The sequence below is a fragment of the Lissotriton helveticus genome, chromosome 3_1 (assembly GCF_964261635.1).
Source record: "Lissotriton helveticus chromosome 3_1, aLisHel1.1, whole genome shotgun sequence".
Classification (NCBI taxonomy): Eukaryota; Metazoa; Chordata; class Amphibia; order Caudata; family Salamandridae; genus Lissotriton; species Lissotriton helveticus.
Genome location: NC_136061.1, coordinates 1,856,834,445 through 1,856,855,303, shown reverse-complemented (window position 1 = coordinate 1,856,855,303; position 20,859 = coordinate 1,856,834,445). Strand labels below are relative to the sequence as shown.

At 42.0% G+C, this 20,859-nt stretch overlaps 1 protein-coding gene across 2 annotated transcripts in view; it reads right to left on the bottom strand.

The window, feature by feature from the left end:
- The window catches only part of GATD1 (glutamine amidotransferase class 1 domain containing 1), a 108,697-nt gene that overhangs the window by 40,187 nt on the left and 47,651 nt on the right, over positions 1-20,859 (bottom strand). For both annotated transcript variants that reach the window (XM_078682809.1, XM_078682810.1), the window contains exons 2-3: positions 19,394-19,470; positions 3,487-3,592 (exon numbers count right to left, since the gene is read on the bottom strand). In XM_078682809.1, the coding sequence (XP_078538935.1) occupies positions 3,487-3,592; positions 19,394-19,470 (183 nt within the window). The remainder of the gene's footprint in view (positions 1-3,486; positions 3,593-19,393; positions 19,471-20,859) is intronic.

Below are 20,859 nucleotides of genomic sequence, written 5' to 3'. Positions count from 1 at the left end.
CTTCAAACCACAGCTGAAAGTCAAGTACATGGAAAGGGGGCCGATCTCGATCTCTATTCCTGTTCCACCGGGCCACCTTCTGCACCACCGGAATGTCCAAAGTTCCCAGAGTGTTCCTGCCCCGTAGGCAGGGAGTCCAGCCAGTCACTTGCGGCCTCAGGATGGTCGAAGAAAAATGTCCGCTCATTAAACACCACACGGAGACGGGCCGGGAAAAGCATAGCATATTTCATATCTCTGTCTCTCAGCCTCTTCTTCACTCCTTGGAAACCAAGTCGCTGTTTCTGGACCTGCTGGGTAAAGTCCGGATAGAAACTGACTGTAGTGTTCTCGAAAACAGTCGGGCCCGACTGGCGGGACGCTTGCAGGATCGCGTCCCTGTCCCGAAAATTAAAAATCCGAGCGATGATGGGACGTGGAGCGGCACCCGGCTTAGGCGTGCCTCCAGGGATCCTATGCACACGTTCCACAGCAAAGAACTTACTAAGGCCCTTGGGTGCTAGGTGGTTCAATACAACGTCTTCCACCAGTAAGTCCACCGGAGAGGCCCCCAACGTTTCCGGGACACCAATAAGGCGGACTTATTCCGCCGGGCCCTGCTCTCGAAATCCTCCAGGCGTTGAGAACAGTAGGCTTGGGCATTCCGTAGGTTACCGACCTCAGCCTATAGGTCGGAGACATCGGTCGTGAGGCTAGATGTCTTAAGATCAAGGGACTTAACCCTTTCATTGGTCTTTGCCAGGTCAGCCCTGATCAAGTTAACATCAATAGCGACAGTGTCCAGTTTGTGGGACAGGGCCTCATATTGGTGTCCCACTGATGCCTGCATCGCAGAGATGGCGCCCATGACGCCCCGTAGCGACAGGTCCTCACCAATCGAGGGATCGTCTGCAGCAAGTCGGGGATTTAGTCGGTCCTCCAGGAGAGCCCTTAGTGAGGGTGTATCTATCCATGATATTCGATTGCACGGAAGTCCCCCGGACACCCGGCTTGGTCTTGCGTTTTTCACCCTCAGGCTTGGTGGCCATTTTAGATCTGGAGCCCCATTTTAGATCTGGAGCCCCTGGTACCGGGTAAAAATGGCTACAACCAAGTTGCCCGCAGCAATGAGAAGGAGGAAATACAGGCCTCTCAGTGAGCCAAATGAACCAGAGGCACTGTTCCGAGAAGTAATAAGGTGGGAGGCAATAGGAACAGGCCACGCAGGCAGAGTCAATGAGGCCCCTGGGTGAGAAACGAAACCGAAAGTAGACGACCGAGCCAAGATGACTCGGGTGGTCCGTTGTTGTTCAACTGCAATCCGGCTGGCAGAGAGACAGAGCCCGGGGCAGTGCCATGGAGCAGGCCTGAAAAAGTCAGAGAGCCATATCTTCGGCCCCCAAAGTCCAAATCAAAGTCTGTAAACGGATAATTGATCAGCGGGGCTGCGCCAGTAACGACCCGTCGTCCAAATGAGGATAGAAGTCAGGATAGTCGGTGGAGGCGGCGAGGGTCCGGGAGCCCTGTGCTCACGCGACCATCTTGGTTGCGCGCAAAGCTCCTCCCTCCTGGAGCTTTTATTTTGAGCAAATAACCGAAATTGTTTATTTCTCCTAGAGAAAACTGCACGTTTTACAAGAAGGCCTCAACACTGATGTTAGGGTTAATTTTGCTTTAAAATGAAAAATGCAGAAAATAAGTTTTATACTTCATAGATGACTATTGTGTTCTTCCTTGTCGATGGCTGCCACGTGTTCAGTGTATCATTAGTATTTCCTACCGTCCAAGGAAAAATGTTTTCTTGTGGATAACAGAGCTGGAGAAATGTTTCCATGTTTGTTTGAATATGCGTGTGTCTAGTAAGGGGTAGATTTGATTTCCTTTGCTGAAGGACGATGATGACAGCACGAAACTAAAACAATGACGTTTGAAAGGAAAGAGCGATGGTAGTGGTGTGACTTAACACCTTATGCTTATGGACAAATAGGAGGAACGATTTCCCGGATTTTGTTACAAGAAAAAGCCTGAACTGACTAACGTTAGGGTAGAATTATCAGTGATAGATTCTGCTGCAAAGAGAGAGGGGGTTCTACCTTTGGTACGAGGCGTTCGTGTGAGCTGTTTCTATGAGATTTCCTGGATGATGCTGTCTGTGAGCTGACTCCTTAAGTTTGCTCTTCATACCTTGTGAGGATAGCCCCAGCTTTCCATTCCGGCCGGAGGGTTAGCATTTCAGCTATTAGCATGCTGTGCTATAGTTTTCTAGGTTCATATGAAATTCTCTTATTGAAAATGTCTTTTTGTCTCTTACACTAGCCACTCAATTCATGCTCCTGAAATTGAGATGTTATTGTGATTACCTGAATTATATTCTTGTGTGGGAATTCAGATTGAATGCTGTATCTTTTTTTACCATTTCATGTGCTTTCAAAGAAAATAGGTAAAAAGCAAATTAATAGAGAAACTGAGTCTGTCGTTATTCATTATTGTAAATGATGAGTTATATAAATTGTAATATATAGAAAAGTGTATATATAAATATTCCTTTTGTTCTAGGTCCTCATAAGGGGAATATTTCATCTAAATCTTTTGCCAAATCCCTGTCAAACTCTCTGATCCGTCAGAGGACCTGACATAATATGGGCCAAAAGTTAGTTGTATAAATAGATAGAACTATAGCAACGAAAACTATTTTATAGAGCGTGGTATAAATGTTATACGCTCTGCTTTGTTTACCAGAAACCTTTTTCCCGCTGTGCCGCGCGGTATCACCATCTTTCAAGGTATGTTCTAGGACCATATCACATGCATGCTCTGTATTTATGAGTAGGAAAACTACTTTCCCAAAGCAATTAAGTAAATATTTCATCACTTTTTCTGCCAATGCATCTGCTAGTAGGTAAGGAGAGGCAGAGTGCTGTCGAATGATACTCAGAGCATTAGAGTGAACGGAGCAAGACTCAAGACTGTGCTTGTCGGACACAAACTTTACAGTCAACTGGGGTAACCACATTAAAAGTGACAACGCAATTGTTTTTGGTTTACTATTTTGACAAATGAATTCATGATGTAACAAAATGATTTGTCAATACCTGAGAAAATACATTAGCCGTCAGTATGTATTTTGGCTGCGGGTGTTGAAAAAAAGCTTCCATTTCTGATTTGACTTTAAGAACTCCGTTCTGTAAAGTTATAGCAAACAACATCTTATAAATATGGATTTCTAGTATTAACTTATAAAGTGGAATGACACGCACTGCTCTCTTTGGAAATAACCATAGAAAAAAATCTGCATTGTTGCAAGAGCTTTCTCTGTTCCGGAGTAGAGTAAGGCTGAACGTCTTTGTTTCCCACAGGTTGCCTTTTAAGGTTTTCAAGCCTCTTACGATTTAACTTTAGGTGGGATATCCCCTTTAAGTAGACCAAATGCTACAATGCTTTGCTGACAGTTCACTGTAACCATGAGTGGTAGAGAAGGATAGTCTGCTCTGTTGATACACTACTCACCATCAATTGACTCCAGCTTGGCTGGGCTGGCATATGGTTTCAGCTGGAAGTCCTGGATCCAACGCGAGTTGCCCTCATTCACATCCACAAAGTCAATTGGCTTTCCCTACAAAGGAAACACAGAAACACACGGATTAGCTTGACGTTCATACTTAACCACTGTAATGCAAGGCCTACTGATGAACATAGGGTTAAATGATGCACAGGGGCCAAGAGAACTGACTGCCTAGGATAATCTGAGGATTATGAGAGGCAAAGTATGAATGTAGGAAAACCATATTTTTCGTATGTACCCCTAGTTAACTGATAACTACATAGCAGGTGTTTTGGACCTATGGGCAGGTGGACCACTAAACCGCCCTCACAGTTTGTGCCTTTTTCCAAAACTATGGAAAGAGTTGTGGCTTAATAACTTGCCTATTTGACTGTACTGAAAGCTAACCATAAATGCAAACAACCTAGGTTGTATAAAAGGCTTCTCTCCAGTGCCATGTGGGGAAAACACCACACACAGACTGAAAAGAAACCATGTTACACCGTAGGCCAGACTTCAGAGCTGAGTTGCCAAGTGAACCAGATTTTAGCAATGGAGTACTAAATATGTCATAAGGCGAGTCAGTTCATGGGGTTCCTTCCAAATGTGAGGTGTAGCTGCACGAGGGTTGTTGGGACAAAAGTCCCAACTTTGGCCTGAAAAAGGACAGAGCCCATCAGCTTGAATGAGCTGTGTGTATTATACTTTATTGGCATTTGTAGAGCACCTTCTTACCCCTTGACAGGCCCAAAATGTGTTCTAGGTGGTCAAGTAAGTAGCTACTCCAATTGAATGATTTATATTATGCTTTGTAATCCTGCCAAAACTGTGAACGGCTCTGATTAGTATTGGGTTCCTGGGTGCTCTTCGGAGTGCAAGGTTAATAGTGAGTTAGTTATAGTTAGACTTCCATGGGAAGTGGTGGGTGAGGCGTGTGAGGTTTGAAGACGTTGAACACTGCTGGGCATAAGCGTGGTATGTAGTAATGTAAAGCAGCATTATGGGAGGGACGGGAGCTAAAGGAGTGTAAGAGATAGAACTGAGACTTACATATATAGACTAGTGTATGTACAGACTAGGAGACTGTCAGATCTTTATAAACCTTCTAATCTCAAGCTGGTTGCTCATTATCATTATTTTATTCAGCAGCGTGAACCAGAGCGTGCAAGTCTGCTGAGGAGAGATTGATTGTTTTCTTTGGAGTGCCCTATACTCAATGCAGAAAGCTTTCAATGAGATTCTTCTAGTAACAGAGAGCCAGTGCAAGGTCTTGAAGGCAAAGGGTTTGGTTGTGCCGACAAACAGTAACACTTACCTTGATGCCGCATTCTGCATCCGTTGTAAGATGCTGAATAGGTGTCTTGTGAGCCAAATGTAAAGCCCACTGGCATAGTTGTGTCCTCACAACACAAGAGCCCTAGATGCTGAAACCATGGAGAATGCCATGTGGCTGTTGCCCTCAAGCTTTGTGTAAGTGTCCAGGTCTGATTGTTTTACTAGCTTTAGGAAGAACTGTGTGCTGACAAGCTTGAAAGTACTGAGATTTTCCAGGGTGGAGATAGGTGTACATTAAAAAGTGCAAGATGTGTCTGCTGAGCTCCAAGCTAGGGCTGTCAGCATGGCTGTTTCTTACCTATAAATTTCATCTGGTGATGCCAGCTGCTATTTTGCGATGATTAGACAGCGAATGGGATCCATCCATGGCTGGAAGGGATGAGTCAAGAACGACACAGGGATCTTCAGAAGTACAGGCCCCCCACGCCCTGGCATGTGGCTCGCTGATCCCAAGAATGACCATGCACAACTGATACTAGCGATGCCAGCTCCACTTTAGTGATTTGCCTGGAATTTAATGTGTTGCGTCCCCGAGCAACGAAGTGGCATGTGAAGGTGTGCAGGAGTGGTGGGAGTTCTCCCATAGATCTAGGGTTTGAACCCTGCCTGGGAAAGGCCTCACCACACTGCTTTGGGGAATAGCGAAATACAACTGCAGCCTGTGGGAGTCAGTCGGATTGAGCTTGGTGGTTTGCTGCCACATCACCAACTGGGGAGTGGCTCTGGAGATTTTCCTGGTCCATCCTTTATGACTGATACTTGTGAGAGAGAGAGAAGAACAGCAAGGCCATGAAGCTCACGCCTGGAGCAAGCATCTCTCCCCAGCCATGAGCATGTAAGAGCGAGATGAGACCACCTATAATTTAAGAACTGGGCTACAGTTGTTCAACAAAGAGTGGGTCAGGGCTCAATCTGCGCTGCTAGTCGGAGTTTAGTAATTCCTGGCGAAAATGCAACATTGATAATTCGAATGGGAGCACCCATTTCAGGTGTAATGCTATATAACCAGATCCTGTGGTAATGAGTATCACTTGAGGGCCAATGAATGATAAAGGTTTTAGTCTTGATTGTTTATAATGAAAGGTTATGATAAAAGCATTAGGGCCTGACATATTGACTGTGAAAAGCATATTTTAAAGTCAATAGTCATTTAAGGGTAGATTGTTATTACTCTGTATTAAACCCTACAGATAGGTATTTTCTTAGAAGGAATCTCACAGATTACCATAGTAGGAAAGCATTTTGGTGCTTGTAACCCCTTTGACAAAAGACTTGTAATGACGGAATCCTTGTAGGGCCCTCTTAGGAGCATTTTGCTTTGCCAACTGTAATTCTGTATACTATATAATTGTATGCCTATGCCTAATAGTTGTCTTGTGGGAAAGCTTATGCTCAGAACAGGAGCCCTCAGTTGGTTACGGTGATAAGTGATAGGTCAGAGGATGTAGCCTTACGGCTAAAGCGGTCAACCTCGAAGCTGGAGATCTGTGTTCGAGTCTCGGCAACTAATAGAATGTGCTCGACTTCACATGCTCGAGCGCATTCCTTGTCAGTTTCACAAGCGTCTTTATCATTATTGATTTATGTCCTCAATGTGTCATTTCTGATAAGAATGGGAAAACATCCATAGAACCCCTACATCCTGTTCCTTTACCTGATGGTCCCTGGATTAAAGAGGGCACTGGATTTTGCTGGCCCTTTTAACCATCTTCCATCTTGTAAAAGGTTTCTCATTGTTCTCATTGATTATTTTTCCAAATGGATTTATTTCACATTGAATCTGCTTCTCCACATTCTGTCTTACATTTTTTACAACATGTTTTTTCTCTTTTGAGGGTACCTCAAAAGAATTAGTTACTAACAACGGCACACACTTTACTTCTTCCCTCATGAAGAGTTTTGTTTTGGAATCTGATATTAAACACCTGCAGGTTGCTCTTTACAGTCCATCTTCTAATGGACTTGTCGAAAGAGCCAATCGCTTAATTAAAGAAAGTATCCAATCTGCCCTTCCTTCAGGAGCTGATGCGGATATTTTTCTTAGCGTGCATGATGCATAAGGCCATACATCACAATGCACCCAGATACCTCACTCAGAAACTGACAATCTCTGGTGGTTCTAGATCCACAAGAAGCGCAGAAAACCTACTACTGAAACTACAAAGACTCAACAAGAAAAAACATATAAACAGTCCTTCTCAGGAATGGCGGCCAGGATCTGGAATGCACTACCTCCAGAAACCAGACTTATTTCATCCACGGTATCCTTCAAAAAGGAAGTAAAATCAATTCTCTTGGCAAAATTCACATGAATATAGGCTAAGGAAATCCTAAGAACACTCGCACCTTCACCAGTATTCCTTTTATGACAAGGGTCATCTAGACCACCTAGGCACTATTGCTGCCTTTGCCTTGACTTAATTGGTCTTTATTGTCTTACACCGTTTTGCTCAAAGTTGCACAAGATGTTATGTTTACATGATCTATCTGCTTTATTGTATAATTAACCTCTTTGTTGTATATATAACCTCTATGTGTGTAAAGCGCTCTGATATCCGTAAGGATCTTGTTCGCTCTCTATAAACCTTTCAAAATAAATAAATAAATAAACACTAAGTATCGTATGATTCTGGGCAAATCAATTAATGTCACTGTGCCCAACAAACAATGAATGTGTCCATATGTAACGAAACTGGCGCTCATGTAAAGCGCTCTGATACCTGATATCTTCAGGTATAGTTAGCACTATATAAAACTCTAAAAAATTATAATAAAAAATAACAACTACAGGCCTTTGGGACCACTCTGTTCTGCTACTGGTCTGAGTGTCATCTACCCTCCGCTACCATCATTGACAGTGACCTGCGTGGTGTGAAGGTTCAGTCTTCATTAGGTCATTGGCTCGTCTGTCCTGTGATTAATGTCATTTTCTGATCATGTGGGTATATCAAGCTGAAAATGAGTGTGCTTCAGTATAGAACTGGTTGGCCAGTCCTTTAGTTGTACTTTTTCTCCTTTTATAGTTCCCCTTTCATTTATTTGCTTCTCTTTGTAGTCTAATACTCCTTAAGGGCATACTACTGCTCTCCAGGCAGTGCGAACGGGTTGCTTGCCGTACATTTAATTTGCAGTGCGCCACATTCCACGCTGGCACTTCCTCTAAACCAGGAGATCATTTAATAATCCTGGTAACCATGTGTATGATTGTTTTACTTTTTACAATACCTTTCCAAGACGGACATCCCTGCTACGTTTAGTTTTGTTATTGCAAACATATGCCCATCGTGTTTATAAGTCAGTGTGTTTTCTTTTTTCTACTTGTATTCTTTTCATTTATCTTGCACGTGTTGTTGAGTTTGTTTGTGTTTTATTGTGGCTGTGTTTGATGGAAGAATGAGTCAGTGGACTGATGAATGGTTACATGAGTGCAAAGATGAGTGACAGACTGTGTGTATGACCCATCAGTGATATAAGAGGCACTTTCATTCAAAAGCAAGACCTATTGGTATTGTCAATGCTTGTTTGTTGTGGTTTTGTAGGCCAATGAATGTACTTTTTTACCGTAAATTCTCTTAATCAAATTTCAAAAAAGTTTAGACTAAAAACATTCTGCTACCATTCTGTCAAGTTACTGCACCCAGCCCTAAAACCCTTATCCCATCCCTTGGATGCAGCACAGACCCTCCATTGAGACAGCATCACTGACATGCATTTCCAAAAGTTACTGCATCTGTTGCCATTTGATGGTGAGTAAATTTCTTTCAGGAAGAGCTAGTTTTCTGCTTATTCACCTGAGCTGGCAATTGAGCTCTACTGCTGTGCTAATTATAGCCAAATTACTACAACTAGTGCAGTGCCAGGTGAGGTTCTGGGAGGCAGCAGGATAAAAATGTTATTAAAACTTAGAAAGGTGGGAAAGAACAAGGTGCTGACTGGGTATGTTCAGCACGCCTCTGGCCACTGAACCCTTTGCAATCAGCCTGCCATAAGACCAGTGCCGTCTTAACGCTTGGGCACGCTGGGCAGTTTCTCGGGGGCCCTATGAGCATAGGGGCCCAATGCCGAACAGAACTTAACACTAATTTTCCGTTAAACATTTTTATTCCAGTGAGTGGTTGTGTAGGCAGCGCCAGGTGCACTGCTTTGCTCAGGGGCCTATAATGCTGTTAAGATAGCCCTGAATATGACAGCTCACACTTGTGCTTTCCTTTGTGGATTAAAAAGCCTGCTTACACGCTTCTCATTGGCCTATTACAATGAAGCAGGGCGGGATATTTAGCACGAGAAGCGTGTAAACTGCCTTTACCAGCTCTTGAGTTAGGTGATTCCAAAGCCACGAGATAAGAAACACTCTTCCCGGCCTTATGAATATGCTACTAGAGAAATAGTTTCCCTGTAGCCACTGTACTCGCCTTTACCCAGTGGACCCGCCAAGGAATACCTCTATCTAGCCTGCGTGCAACAGTGAGCTGTCTGTGAAGTATGCGATTGTAGGGCTACCCTCTCGACAGGACTTTAAATGGTGCCTTCGAAAAGCAGAAGCGATGGTGCTAAGGACTGCGGAGCCCTCAGATCACAAGAGGCAACGAGGGAAAAAGTGGAGTTCGCGCAGTACCTGTGTGATAGAAAGAAGCACAGTGTGCATGGATGGGAAGGGCTCTGTCCCCCTTACATCTGCATTCGCTGTATTCTATGGTTTGTGGGCCGCCAACTGAATCGCCTCCAGATTAGGACAGGATAATCGCGTAATTTATAGGCTGTCAGATTCCATGTTTCCGTGTACCTAGTCCATTGGTCAGATTGTGTTTCAACTGCCTGCAGAAGCAGGAGGAAATATTTTGTGATGCTGCCCGCAACGGCCAGTTGGACAGAATATTCTCCTACTATGTATGCATAAATACATGAGATTCATATATAGCACAGTTATGTGGATTATCTCTCTCGGGTGCACATGCAGTCACCCACACAGCATACAAACATTCTCTCTGTACTCAATCTCGGTTGTTTTTGGCTTGAGATTGGAAGAGGACCTTGGATTGGGCCAGACTGTCATCTGGTTCGTCCTTCGGGGGTTCGATCAGCTCTAAGTAATGACCATGCACATGCAGGCACGAGTCTCTCTTATGTTTGTGTAATGTCAGGAGCGTGAAACACATACACTCGATAGTGATTTTTTGCGCCACCTCTCTAAAACGTGGGTTAACAACTGCGTCCACCTTTTGGGGCTTTGAGTCTTATAGGTACCTGCTTGTAAACATTCTTCTCAAGGCAAGGCACCCTGAGGATCTGGTATCATGCATTTCGACAAAACACGGTTTTAAGGTAACAAACATAAAGCTTTCTTTTTCCTTTGTCGAAGCTATATTGGTTTTTAAAACTTTGTCAAATTAAATAACTCTGTCTACATTATGAATATTTATATTAACCGGTCTCCAAAGACAGTCATTTGTAGATCAACTGTCTAGCATGGTTCTCTACCCAATTGAACAATTTGTCTCTATAGATTTTATCATAACTGGCAATTTTAATTTAAGTTTGATTAGACTACGCCCTTGGACATGGGTGATTCTGCGGACGTTAACACAGTGCTAGGTTGCTTGACGTGTTATGGTACTGAAATTTGGGGCTATAAGGACGTTGGAAAATACATTTTTGAGAAATTTCCTTTCAGTCTGCACAGTCAACACCTTCTTATATTATTCGTAAAGAAACTGGTATTGGTTTTGTGTGAGATTTGATCAAAATGGCACCTTTACTTAAATGGATTTCAATACGGACAACCCCTGAACTAGAAATTAACGGGGAGATCATGCGTGATTGTCTAGTACTAGATAGAGCAAGCAGTATCCCCTGGCTGAGTCACGTCAAAAGGACAGCAATACAACTAGAATGTCCTGAGTTATTTAATGTGCCAGATAAATTACTCAAGAAAATTTGGTGTGGCGTTAGGACATCTTTTTTACGCATGGCACAAATAGAAAGAGAGGCCAGAGAACTGATGAAACCGACAGTACGGGCCTACCAAGTAGTAAAAATAAACCACTCCTTGGAGCCTTATTTAGAGGTAGTCACTAACAGCTAGATTCATGAAAGAGCCGTTTTGCGAGTCTTTAATAGCGATTCATAAGGAATCGCTATTAAGGACTTGCAAAACGGGATTCATGTAGGAATTGCTAAATAAATTGCGATTCCTACACATTCCTTATTTGCGATTAGCAAATTGCTAATCGCAAATAAGGAATAACTCCCCATTCATTCCTGAATGGGGAGTTATTCCTTATTTGCGATTAGCAATTTGCTAATCCCAAATAAGGATGCGATTTCAAGGGTGCAGGGGTGTCCAAAGGACACCCTGTAGCACGCCTGAAATGTGAATTTACACTGATGTTGTGCACACACATGTCCAAAGGACATGTGTGTGTGTAACATGCAACTTAGAAAAATGCATTTAAATGCATTTTTCTAAGTTTTAGCTATTTACCACGAGGTTTGACTTCGTGGTAAATAGCGGTCCTAAATTGCGATTTCGCAATTTCAAAATGGTTCATGAATTGCATTTAAGGAATCTCAAATAGAGATTCCTTAAATGCAATTCCTCGCAAATGTGCGAATTCTTTATTAGCGAATTTTGCATTTGGGATGATGAATCCCAAATGCAAAAATTGCACTTGCAAAGGGCCAGATTCTCAGAATCTGGCCCTTTGCGAGCGCAATTAAGCTTGATGAATCTAGCTGTAAGCCCTCTCATCATTTTCTCTTAACAAGATTTAGGCTCAACTATCTGCACTTTCTACTGGCCGAACCTCAGGGCTGGTGAAAGGCAGAGTACTCGGGTCGCTGTACTTGCGATAATTTCTGCACTCAAGACACCGTGCACTTTGTTTTAGCATTATTTGCACATCCGTAAACGTTTTTTATTACCAATTTTAAAGGGCAAAGGTTTATTGCAGGCTAAGCTAGGCCAGCCTTAACTTATCGGCAAATGTTGAATAATTCCTGTGAAATTTTTAATGTTGCTAGTTTTTTGGGAGAGGCAGTCAGGGAAAGGAAAAAAAGAGCGACCGTATGACTTGACACATCAATTCCCTCTTTTGTTTTAACTTAAAATTAAATGAATGTAAACCTGGTTGATGGAAAACAGAGGGTGCGTATGACTTGATACACTATTCCATCTTGTTTTAACTTAAAATGTATGTGTATGTAACTTGGCTGATGAATATTAGGCTTTGTAACTTCACTCGACTTTTAAAAATAATTTAATTGTGTATAGTTTGTGACCTGGATTTTATATCATTATTGGATTGATTCTGTCTGTTGATCATATTTTATTGTGTGTATACAATTGCTTTTATGGTTTTAATTAACCAAATAAAGTGTTTAAGACTGACATGTGTACCCTATATGTGGACTTGATTAATATTACAGCTAGAGCAACATGTTAAAAAGCAAACATGAGAGAGGTTGCTGTACGCCGCACATCCTGAAAGCACATATTAGAAGGTTCCTATATGTGATAATGCACTGCTTCCGCGTAGATCGTGTTAACTGATAGCGGCAATACATCCTGGGTGTTGCTAGCTCTCTGCTGTGGGTTTCCTATGTAGTCATCTCCTTTCTGGGGCAACCTGCCATGCCAATACGGTTCACACTCACTTTATTAAAACCGCCTTAATAATTATTGACAGGGCGCAAATGGTGGGGCGGGCAACTTGCTTGCATATTGTGCACGGATATCCGGGAGCACACAATTATTGTTCTATCCAAGGGTGCAGCTATAGAGCAGCGGGTGCAGTGGCACCCTGACCGTGGTATGTTGGTATATGAGTGGCCGCTGGCACCTCTGGTTCCACCTTCTTACAGGTGGATTAACCAAGAACAATGTATTGCGTTGTACCCATGATTGAGGCGCAAGCAGTCGCCTAGTGACTTGAGTAAATGTATCATTACTGGTTGGCGTTTGCTTGGATTGCTCCTCCATATGTTGTACACGCTTAAACATGTGAGAAAAGGTTACACAAATCCCACACGGTGATGTTCGCACTCCTTCTATGTGTGCTGTATTTATTGTGTTTGGGGCAAATTGTATTGTACAGAAGGGTGGGAGGGTGTGTGCAAGGGGATATTGTACTGCTGACCCCCATGTAGTCCAGTGTTTGGTGTTATGCAAGCTTCAGAAAACCTTTTCATTACACAAAAGCCACATGGGGTACCATTGTCACAACAGTTTTTAGGTCATGTACCAATAGGCATTGGAAAGTGAGGTCTTACTTACTGCCATAATAAAAAGGGTGGTTGGGCTTTACTGAACCGTCCTTAGGGTGGTGATGATTAGGAGACCACACACACATTGATAAAATATGATGGCAAGGCTAATGTTATTTTTCTGCTTTCCAACAAAGCCAAGGTGAGGTTTGTGGTAACTCTCTGAAGTGGCAGGTGTGAATAATTACAGACCCTGTCTGCACCACCTAATGTCTTGTCGAGCTTCCTAAGAAAGTGTGGGCCTTAGGAGAGAGGGAATCAATCAAGTGGATTTATATAGCGCGGCTAATCACCCGAGAGGGTATCCAGGCGCTTGGGGGTTTTGATTGTTCAGGGGACTCAGTCGAACAGCCAGGTCTTGAGTGCCCTCCAGAATTCCAGTAGAGGTGGGGGTCCACAGCTGCAGAAGGAGGCCGTTCCAGGTTTTCACCATGAGGTAGGAGAAGAAGCCTCCTCTGCAGTTGCTTCGGTGGATGTGGGGGGTGAGGGCGAGTGAGAGGGAGGCAGAGTGTAGTTGTCTGGTAGAGTGGTTGTAGTTCAGGCAATGGTTAATGTAGGTTCGTCCTTGGTTGTGGTGCAGTGCTTTGTAGGCGTGGATCATCAGCTTAAATTGGCATCTCTTTTGAATGGGGAGTAAATGGAGTTTTTTGAGGTGGGTGGTGATGTGGGTCTTTCTGGGGAGGTGGAGGATGAGTCTGGCAGAGGGGTTCTGTTTGGTCTGGAGTCTGGTGGGTGGTCTGGAGGAAAAGCCTCATGAGCCACGCTGTTTGTACCTTAAAAATATATAAAACAAATCTGAACCAGCCGGACTGCTGGTCTTGCAGCGCTTGTAAAAGCTTTCTTTGTGTAAAAATGTATGCCTTGTACATATAGCTTTCGGTTAGTGCCTCTGAATCAACAGCAGAACTTGTATTGGAGCCGCCCAACATGAGACTGACTCGCCCAACCACCCAGAAGCCATACCAGGTGTGAAATCCACCAAACATGTAGCCCAACCTGAACTTGCAGTAGTAATGTGACATCAATCTTCTTATCCACGTGACCTTTCAGCGTAACTGGTACTAAATTAGCTACTGCCGATTCTGATCAGGGAAAGATGCTCTCTTGTATTACTGAAGCCCGCAAAATTGGCAATACAGTTGCTTGAGGCTCTTTATCAAAACATTTTTGATTGAGTAAATAGTCAGGCAGGTACACTCTCTTGAAACAGCTAAGAACGCAAGGTATGCATGCTTATAGCATGTAATGTACAACAAGTTATATTTGCAAGTAACATGGAATGCCTACAATATTGTGGACAAGTTTCTTGGGTTAGTGGTGCTGCAAATGTTTTGAAGAACTTGTGTGAGACTAGTTTGTGGGTCGATTGCATCACAGTTAGGTTGAGTAGATAATTCAAGTCACTGGACATGCAGGTCTAGTAATATTTATAAGATTTTTCAAGGCCTGTATCTGAAGCTTGCTCAGAATCACTACTATATAGTCTTTCATGGAGCAGCAACAAGAATATCTGAAAGGCTTTCAGGTCTACAGGCGTAAAACAAGAATGTTTCAGTTTCATCAATGTGTGATTAATGGATTCCACATTTCGTATCTGTATCCATAAGACTGTGAGGCAGCTTCTCTATTTCCATCAACTGCCAGTGTGCGAAAAACAATTGTGCTTTACCTCAAGTTGTCTTTAACTTCCAGTTGAAAGTGATCATCAAATGGTATTGGGGTGCACCCTGATGTGCCCCATGATCTCTTTTTAAAACAGTTGAATATATGCACATTACCTTTATAGGTGCGGGAAGGTGTCCACCCCAAAATTGCATGTCCAGCATTTATCAGAAACTGAAAGAAAGATCCTATATAGACATTGCATTGTTCGGTATGAGTGGTACATACTATTATAAGCGGATTCACCATATGCTCCCTTTTTGCTCCTATACATGCCTGGATATTTTGAACCAGTCCTTCCCCCTGGGAGGACTATCCAGATATAACCCCATCTTTCTTGATATGCCCAAGTGTGTACAAGCCGATTGTCCTGAAGAATTTTATATATGTCTGATATTAAGTCTGTAGAGTTGTCATATTGTGTAATACAAGTTTCATATTTAGCTAATAGTCTGGTTGCAGTTTCTTCGGTGGTCTGATAAATATCACAGTGGCACATCTGTAAATATCATACCCTATCAAGTTGTGTGACAATGAAAGGAGTTTTGCACTCTCCAAATGTCTTCATTTTGGCTTGAGGGAAGAGGTAAGATAGCTTTTTGCACTCCCCCTTTTCCAGTTTTTAAAGAGTCCCCAGATATTGCTGCCAAGAAGTGGAGGTTGTCAGGGATAGATATGTTGTGCAATGGATGCAATGCCAGCTCTGCGACACTTCTAAGTCTATATTCACTGGCGTTGCCATACAGGTGTTGCGTGGTCTATGCCTTTTTCCCCCACCGTTCTATGCCCCATAGCAACCTGGCCATTATAGGTCAATCCTTCAACAATCATATTGTCCCCGTTTCTTTAGTAGACCAACATGCTAATTTTTGAAGGTGCGTTGCATTATGATATTTAAGCATGTCTGGGCATGGTAGGCCTCCCTGTTCTCTGACAGCCATTAAAACCTTATTGCCAGGCCCAACAATGTCGGTCTGAACAACTCTTGCTCTGTCAGCATGAATAATATATTCTCAGCGGAGAGACATATTTTGTACGTTTCTCTCCTGAAATCCATCCTTTATATGTGTGTGGATCCTATAGCGCCATAGCTAATGATGCCACCACCACAACAGATACCTAGGGTGAAAGTGGGAATCACTGCCACAATCCTCATGTCAGGGGAAAGCGGTCTGATGGGCTTCCACTGACTAACTCTAACACTCAGGAGTCTTGTAGTTAGCCAATACCTAAACCAACATTTTGGCCCCCATCCTGCCTCTTCGAGGACTGTTCCAAGACAAGGCTAACTCAAGCTGCTGAACACTTTCCATGTACCTGAGGCCATCAGAAGTATTGGTATGTACTTCCTTGTTGCCTTCTCAACCAGATGTTCCACCCTCCTCTTTCGATGTCTAATAAACCCCAGTAGGTCTTGTTCAATTAGAAAGCGAATTAGGGTTTCTGATCTGTTGGTAAAGATTTGAGTGACAATTTTAACTACTGAATTAAGAAGGGAGACATGCCTGTATGATGCACATACTTCGGGGTCTTTACCTGGTTTGGGAATTAGAACAACATCTGTTTCTTGTATTCGCTGTGTCACCCCTTGTCAGTCTGAATACATATTGAAGAAATGCACTATTTTAGGATCTTTTTGTAGTAAAAACTATTTGTAAAGCAATGTGTTTTTGATTAAGGCATGTGGGCAGCACTACGTGGTAAGTGGGGGAATCGTACTCCTGCTTCATAGGGAGGGGTGGACATGACTTTGGGAGAGCGGCTGGTCATATTGGTTCCACTATTATGCCTCTATTAAGCGCAATGGAGTGTGAATACTAATTCAAAGTGACACCTCTTTTTCGCTGGGCGCACAATATAAATATGGTCCTTCAGGTTATCCTCAATCAGAGAAGGATGACACTGTTTTTTATATACACCCCTAACGATGGGAAGGAAGAGTTTTATCATGTTCTTTTTCTGTGCCTGGCTTCATCAGAGAGGAACTCGCATTGGAAGGCATCTTCAGTACCTTGTCAAATCTTGACTTGGGTCGTTCAAATTCTAGACAACACTCACTGCCAACACCAATTTCTCTGCTTCAATGAATAGAGGATTTGACTTTGGTTCATATATGGCAGAATGGACAGGGCCTGCAAATTTTATTCAAAAGTGCATTAATTCTATATAAGAACAGAACTCTTCTTGCTCAATCATTCACTGGCTGTGACAGTTCTATATACCACAACAGCACAGTAATCCTATCAGACTATGCTCCAGTCTCTATAAGATTGGATTGCGATGAGTAGATCCCAGCTTCAAAGCCTCCGGGATAAGTTTACAAAACTGTGCTTCAGGACTCAGTATAAAAGCCTCTATCTGAGATGCTTTAGACCAATACTCTCAGGAAAATGTTGAGAATTAGGTATCTTGGGATATCGTCTGGGACGCCACAAAGTTATCATAAGAGGGTGTTGGGCATAGATTTAATTTATAGTGACAATTGTGCAATTAGGAAAGAAAAGAATAAATTTACTTTGAGACGCAGATCGAGACTTGGAGCCCCGACACAAAACAGACTGTTGGTAGGCAACTTATAAAGGCCCCATAAAGGGTAAAATAGTACAAAAGGGGAGATAAGGCAGATCATCCGCTCGCACATAAACCTAAAAAGGTGCAAACAAATTACATTAAATGTATTGTTGACGGCGATAGCATAAGATGGGATCAATGCCAGATAACATAGAAAGCGTCCATGACTACATTTTCCTGTACACTACTCAAGGGTGCAACCCTGCAAACTATTTGGCAGATTTTGAGTTTCCTCTAATCGACACTGAAGTGGTTTCACAATTACAAGAACTTATTTCAGAGGTTAAACCAAGTAGAGGCTGCCTGGCAACAAAGCTCCAAGTCCAGACCTTTTCCTATAAAATGCGTCAACCCTGCTTGTATTCCCTCTTGTCAAAGTTTTCAATCACATCCTACACATCGATGCAGTCAATGATACTACAGCAGAGTCTATGTTGATATTGCTACTGAAACCCGACCATGAATCAAAGCCAAAGAGCCTTGTTGAATGAAGATGTGAAAAATCTACAAATATCCTAATACCTCACCTTACTCCCATCTAGACTGGGTCAGTACTAGATAAAATAGACATACATGGATCAATATCAGCCTTTCTGTAACTGCAACTGATATAGCAGAGGGCACAAATATGCGCTAGACACTACTCTCAGTGAATTCTGAGACAGTGTTTGATAGAGCTGAATGGACATTTTTGACAAGCCTGTTGGAGCAGACCAGCTTGTGTCCAAATACGCAGATATATATCATCGCTGATTTTCAAAGTCCAAGCACAAAAACCAAGATCAATAGGTATTATCCTGTTATGGTATAGTTGCTGCTGTTCAAGCGCTCATAGAAGGCCTTTGGTTAGAAGATACAAAAATAATCTAAATATTTCAGGCCACAGATACCAAGTCTCCATCTTATTAGCTTGACTCACAGATGACAGGCTTTGTTTCATAAGCCATTCAGAACACACAATGCAGCTTTAGTGTCTGAGCTAATCAGGCAACAGCATCTAATCTAGTCATTAGGCTACATCTACATAAGATTCCACTTTCATTACTTTCTAGTTATCATATGAACTGACCCTTACTGAAGGCGTTTTAGCATTAAGAGGGTAAAAGGACACACATTACTTACTATAATGTCATAGGTGTCAAATCATGTAATTTCACTTACTGTGAATTAGTTAGGAGTCGAAGAGCACATGTACTCCATTTTCCACTGTCATTTTGACAAACTGACATCCAAGAGTCTGGGAATAGCATGGATTGTTAGCCATAGTTGATGGTTCCTGATACTTGTTGACTGTGATGGGAGTAAGGAATACGTGGTTGATGCAACCCTAGGAGCTGGCAAAAGTGTATATAATGTTGTTGTTGTTGATGTGGGTGACTTTGTTGATTTGGAATTGTACAATGATGGAGCAGACTGGGTGTGAACTGGCTTGGCACTTTCAACAGTATGTTCCTTCAAGATGTTGTGTGCCTCAAAGGGTTCTGAAATTATAGTAATACATTATCACAATTGGCATAAAGTACTCATATGTTTGTGAGTGTGCCATGCTATACTAATACATTTTAAAAACTCACTCTGCTGTACTACATAAATTATGTTTTCAAGATTGTATTAAACAGTGAGATTAAAACAGATTTTATAAAATACATACCTTGTTTTAGGGGTATTAGTCCATTTATGATGAGAAACAAGGATTTTAGTTATACAAAATGTTCTCCCATTAGACCCAGAATATTTATGACATGACGTGACGGGTGAAGAATAAAAATTGCAACGTTTCTAAAAGCTTAACATTAAGGAAGTAGAATCAGATATGAAAAAGAATAAGGATGTGAGAAGGGGATAAATTGTCATTCCCCTGACTAAAGTTCTAATCCCAGCTCTTCTGCTTATGAATATCTATAAGACAGTGGGCAAATCACATTATCTCTAGGTGCCTTGAGTCCCTTATCAATTAAAATTATGAAATCTAGGTAAGATTCAGAATTAAGTGATCCCAAAGTGATGAGCGTATTTAGAAGTGACTTTCATGTGGTCACTTACCCCAGGTGTAGCCACTTGCAGATTGAATACTGAACTCCCTTGAGTGAAGGCATTCAGGAATGACTGTGCAGACACACCTAGAAATCAAACAAGGAGAAACATCAGTAAATGGACTAGTCTGTACCTTCTGACTGGGGAAGTTGTTCTTTTCCACTTTCGGGGTATTAAAAATCACTCGGACATTTTGTTAGTTTAACGCCATATGCTAACATACCATGAGTAAGGTTTTGACAAAATTGGGAGGCAGGAGCAGAGTACAGACTTATTCTGAATTCCTATCATTTATCAATGAGGGAAAAATTAAATCCCATATATCTAATGGTTAAAAGAAGCCACAAGCAGCAAGAGCTGTCGGTGACACTAGTGGTAGAGCACTTTAGTGATGAGTAAGCTAGGTGCACAGACTAAGATGGTGGCATAGCAGTGGAGCATAAAAATACCTACTATATATTGTACTGTATAGTTTAATTATATATTTGCATATTCCTTATAAGACCTTGCAGTTTACAGTAACCCAAAAAATTAAAAAGAGGGCCATTTTCTAATTACCCACAAAATGTTAGAATCTCCAAAGGCACTAAAATCTACTTTTAACCATAATGCTACTTTGCTAGAACTCAAGACAAAAAAGTGCACCTGCATGTAACATCAATAGATTTCAGTGACTGTTGAAAATAAAATTATTTATTGATAGAATTATACCTAACAAAAATGTCATACCCATTACACCATACATCAATTTGAGTACTTTGGGATATATTCACATCTCAACCATCTTTATTTCTAAGTATCAGTCGAATGCCATCCAGTCAATGTAACACAAGCTATTGACATAGATGAAACACCTGAAAACTCCACTCGTATGCTTATTCCTGAATGAGCAATGACTTTCTTACCAATAACTCCCACCAGTTTGTCGGAATTATAATTTTTTCATGCCAGTTGTTCCTATTGGCACTCTTTGCTCACCTTTGCTCCTGCTGACTTAAGTAGCTGAATCCTTCGATTTTTTTCACTGTTTTTAAACTTTTAAGTGGTATAAAGAGCTGTTAAGAATCTGTAAATATAACATCTTGAATACATTTCTATGTTTTCTACTTTTAGTTTGGTGAAGAAAAGATTAGATTTTAATGATCTTCCCAATCCTTTTCACTGATGTTCACATAATACCAGCCTGGTTAAAATATTGGCAGAGTATCTGATGTTTCAAATGGACTTGATACTTCATAAGAAGCAGAACTCAATCAGCCCAGATGGCTGTTTTTCACTTCTCACCCAAGAATACTCTTCTGGGGAGTTCTACAGTGATAGTCATTGTCCTCTGATTTTAATCTGTATCTCCAAGTACTAGCCAATGCACTTCACCAGTTCAAGACGTGGTTTCCTTTATCTGCTGACGACACCCAGAGATTTTGTGGATGACAACCAGACAGGATCTGGTGCTGCAGCCCAAATCTCTACAACAT